The sequence below is a fragment of the Lolium rigidum genome, chromosome 6 (genome assembly GCF_022539505.1).
Source record: "Lolium rigidum isolate FL_2022 chromosome 6, APGP_CSIRO_Lrig_0.1, whole genome shotgun sequence".
NCBI classification, from domain to species: Eukaryota; Viridiplantae; Streptophyta; class Magnoliopsida; order Poales; family Poaceae; genus Lolium; species Lolium rigidum.
In genome coordinates, this window is record NC_061513.1 from 32,008,944 (window position 1) to 32,013,844 (window position 4,901).

The following is a 4,901-nucleotide window of genomic DNA, read 5'->3' on the forward strand; positions in this document are numbered from 1 at the left end:
ACAGGTAACAAAGAAATGGTCAAATTATCAGACTCTGAATCTCAGCACATATGGATTCGTAGTCTGCCAAAAAAGAACTCTTATTGTCCATATTAACAACTCTGATGGATCAAAAAAAACAAAAGCCGAAACCTGTCGTCTAACAACTGCAACTGCGCTTCATTACCTCCGGAGCAACTCAGCAAGAGTTAAAAATCTGCAGGAATATTGCAAATGCAAAGCCAAATGTGCAGGAATATTGCTATGGCAGATTTTACTTAACATAGTGTACACTGAACACAGATTTATTTCAAATATGGTGGCGCACTGACACAGTTGCGTCTACCAGCACGTTCAAGTATCACAACTTCGGTTCAGAATAATAAAGGAGAGCTGCAGCCATAGGCCACAGCAAACACTAACCCACAGACTGGTTCAAGACTCACATAAGTACGAATGACGGAATGACAGCTTAGCTCGCACAAGTACTATAAGAGGCTCCTTTATAGGATATAGCTATGATTATTACTAGTAATGACTCTACTAAATAGGATAGTCTTCTGACAGAGATCAGAAATGCAGCCTCTCTCCCAATCACGCCGAGAAGAATTAACTTATGCTGCAGCTTGCTTCATCAACATGATGATCATGGTGATCACCCCCGTCCTCAAGTCTTCTCTTCATCCCCCTAAAGTCAGAAAATAGAATTGAACATCAGAGAAGGAACATTGATATATATTTGTTTACAAGAGCTGGCACAAATTGCTACAAACCCAATCTTCAAAAAAGAAATGCTACAAACCTTAAGTAGTTTTCCTCGATGAGCTTGTGGATGCCTCGGCGTCATGCCGCGGCGCGTTCCGGTTCCAGGCCAGCACAGGCTCCTCCCGGACCGGATTCACTGGGGTTTCAATTGATTGCTAAAAGTCTTCGTCATACTCCTCATCAGACGCGTCCTCGTAAGCATTCACCTCAACCTGGTAGCGAAGGATTCCTCCTATCCCACCAAAGCCCCTGCAGAACTGAGATCCCTCCTGTGACTTGTTCGTAATAAACTCCAGCGTGCAGCCAAACTGCCGGTAGTTTTCAGCAAACCACTCCAGGAGCAAGGTCTTGTCAACGACCTCCAGCTCTGCAGATGTTGCCTTGTCTTTGAAGTTGCCCTGATCTGCCTCCTGTGCCTTGTTGAAGTGCTTCACAACAGTTTCCCCTGTGGCAGAATTCTTCAAGCTATATCGATTGATATCCAGATTTTCCCACACAATCAGTGTCTCGACTGCACCCATTTCAAGGGCAGCCATTGTGTCATCCACACCAAAAACATACTTCCCGGTGTCTTGGCTTATCTCCTCAAAGTACTTCCCGATCAACTTCTTTTCCTGGATGAACTTGACATTGGAAAGCACTTCAGCAGACAACTCAATGGCCTGGTTGAAGCCATTCTCTCCACCATAAGAGACATCAACCACATTGAGTATCTTGGTTGCCAAGCGCTGATCAAACATGTCAGATTGACCCAATTCAGTCTTGAAGTCAGCAGAACCAGCTAGAATGAGCCCAGAAACATTTGGCTGGCTAGTGGAAGGATTGATGAAGAATTGTGTAGCGAGTTCAGCTGTCTTTCGCACGTAGTTGTGGCGTTTCTCCATGCGAAGGCGGGCAAAGCGAAGTGCTGATTGCCCTCCTCGTCCATGCTTCTTTGGGAGATCAACAGTGAACTTGTGAAGAACCTCCCTGGTATTGCCACTCAGTGTTCCAAAAAGTGTTCCATTACCATCCATGACGATGAAGCCAAACTTATCATCAGACTCAAGCAGCTCATTCAACGCCTCAGTGTGGAACTTGTTGTCACAGAGATACAAGGAGGCATTAATTGGCCTGAATGGCTCAAAGTCAAAGGTGACTTTCTTTTCTTTGCCCTCATCGGTCACAATGGTTCCAGTGTAGAGCACTAATCCATTGGGCGGAACTCGATTGTACAGCTTCAACCTTTGCTGAGCAGAGGTAATCGCAGCCAAGACAGACTGCCTGTTGACCCTGCTCTTGATGTTTGAGGCAGTTCCATACTCATCACCCAACATCTTAGTGACCCGAGAGACCTGATCACGGGGCGGCATGATCAGTGATATCATACTTGTCCCATTCCCACGGGCAGCATCAAGTGCTTTGATGAGCTTCTTGACTTTCCAGATCTCAATGTTCTTGTCGTTCTCTTGACCGTCAGCCATCTTGGTTGTGTTCCCACCTCTGCCTTCACCTACAAGTTAGAACATTCAGAGTTAGTCATAAATAAAAATGCTAATAGGAGCTGCCTAGAAGAAAACATGTTATTCCAGGAGCGGAAGTGGGATTAAATCATAAAGAGGAACTGCAACTTTTATTCTAGAAAAGAAGGATTATAGACATGCAGTCATTGACAGGAAAGAGAACTCCAAATGCTGAACTAGTTAATGTACACAGAGTGGCAGATATAAAAACAACATTTATCATGATAAGTACATACATAACCTGCATAATCACAGATAATTGTGGCAAATTGATAAAGATTAAGAAGCACCAGGCCAGATACAACAGTTACAAAGGCACTCAATACAAAATCTATTTCAACAAACAGAGCACAGAGCAAAACAGAGTTTATAAGAACACTAATTATCACCATACAAGATCAAAGGTCAACAATACTAGAAAAAAAAATGCATCCAGCCTTCCTTTTGAAGGTAAAATGATCTTTTATTAAGAGCAGATCCTAATATATTATAGGACAAACAACCACAGCCTAAAAAAGATGTAAATTCTGCTATGTGAACTTGGATTAATGTATTATAGGACAAACAACCACAGCCTAAAAAAAGATGTAAATTCTGCTATGTGAACTTTGATTATCGCATGTATGTACAGATGCACGAACACTTGAACAGTGCAGCAGAGGGGATGATCCTAAGATCATTGGGACCCAGCACTCAACTGCAAACTATTAACTGTAACCTCTAAAACAAATAAAAGAACGAATCCAGTTTCACTGTTGAAGGTAAACTAATCTTTTTAAGAGCAGACCCTGGATTATTTTAGGACAAACAAAAACTAGCTAAAAGAAGGTAAATTCTGGCATGTACACTTGGATTTATGCATGTATGTACATATGATGGTATTACAGTAATCACAGAGCTGATGATCCTAAGATCCGTGGGACCCAGACTTCGGATACAAAACTACTAGCACTAACCTCTAAATACCAGAGGCACGACAACATGAGGAAACAATTTGCACCTCCAAGCACAGAAAATAACATGAGCTGTCTAGAAGAATGTGTATATTATTCCAGGAGCATAAGTAGGGTTAAATTGAAACATCGTAAAAATAGGATATTTGAAAAAGAAGAAGGATTATAGATTGTCCTTAACAGGAAAGGGAAGTCTAAATGCTTATCTATTTAATGAACACGTGATGGCAGATAGGATTTGTCACAATGTCAAAACAATAGTTATCATGGTGTATACTTATACAGAGTAATAAAAGAGTTTAAGTGTGGAAAAAATGATAAACATTTAACAAGCTTCAGACCAATGAATGAAACAATTACAAAGAATCTTAATACAAGATCTTTTCAACAAATAGAACAGACCAATGGTGTTTATATGATAGCTACTCATCACCATATAAGTTCACAGGTAAAGAGTATTCAAATAAAATGCTTCCTATTTCACTGTTGCAAGGTAAAATTATATTTTTTTTTTATTAAGAGCAGACCCTGACATACTTCAGGACAAACAACCACAGCCTAAAAGAAGACCCTAAATGCTTGCCTGCCAACTTTGATTTACGAGTATATGCACAGGACCAGTTATAATATACAAATGTAGGACCACTTATATAACATACAAATGCAGGACAAGCAAAACAGTGCAGCAGAGTTGAGGTTGCTAAGATCCTTGGGAGGGGACCCAGCCCTCAAATGCAAAACTAGTCACAGTAACCTCTAACTAGCAGACAAACGAAATAACTTCATCACTAATTATCCATACAGGATCAGTGGGCAAGAATACTAGAAAGAAACGATGCATCCAGTTTTACTGTTGAAGGCAACAGTTTTACTGTTCAAGAGCAGATCCTGGCATATTATACGGCAAAAAAACCAGAGCCTAACAGAAGCTGAAAGCTCTGACATGTACAATTCTTCAATTCAACACATGCAAGGGCAAATGCAGGACAGGTGAGCAGAGTTGATGATCCTAGTATAGAGCCCCCAAATGCAAAAGAATTAGCAGCAACCGCTAAAAGCTACAGAGGCGCCACATAATTATGACATAATGTGCACCGAACTAACTTCAGGGGTGCGCCAGAGGGGTGATGCCAGCTGCGCACGATAGTTACGGCCAAAGCTTCAAACAATAGTGTTGCGAAACAAACCGCACACCAAATCCATCACCTTTCATGCCTCTAATCGACAAATTACTGCTGGCAAGCCGCGGCTGGCGTAACCATCCCAGCGAAATCGACCTCGATCAGAGCAACGCGTGCATCTATTCCTACCCGCGCGCGCGAGATCGATTCCCAACAGAAAAAGAAGGAATTAATGCCCCCTGGGGTCCGCCCGACGGAACCGGCGGCCGCGGCGGATCGGTCCAGACGCACCGCTATCCTCTCCACAAGAACCCGATCAGACATCCACTAGTAAGAAAAAAATCCTAAAAAGGCACTACGAACACCGAGCAACGACAGGAACGCGTGCCACGATCGAGGGGACATTCAGATCATAACCGAGCCAGAACCGAACAGGAAACTAGCAACAATCGCGGGGGGGTCGGGGCGGCGGCGTTACCTTCGCAGGCCGGCGGCAGGAGGCGGAGGGGGCGCTAGGGTTTGGCTGTCTCCGGTGGAGAGAAGAGAAATCTCGGCTGGGGCGGTGGCAGGTTCGAATCAAT

At 43.1% G+C, this 4,901-nt stretch overlaps 1 protein-coding gene across 1 annotated transcript; it reads right to left on the reverse strand.

The window, feature by feature from the left end:
* Positions 1–268: 268 nt before the first annotated feature.
* On the reverse strand, positions 269–4,901 carry LOC124660682 (eukaryotic peptide chain release factor subunit 1-2-like). Its single transcript, XM_047198503.1, has 3 exons — positions 4,799–4,901; positions 782–2,236; positions 269–667 (listed from the first exon to the last, which is right to left on the reverse strand). The coding sequence occupies exon 2, from the start codon at positions 2,205–2,207 to the stop codon at positions 900–902; it is 1,308 nt and encodes a 435-aa protein (XP_047054459.1). The 5' UTR covers positions 2,208–2,236; positions 4,799–4,901; the 3' UTR covers positions 269–667; positions 782–899.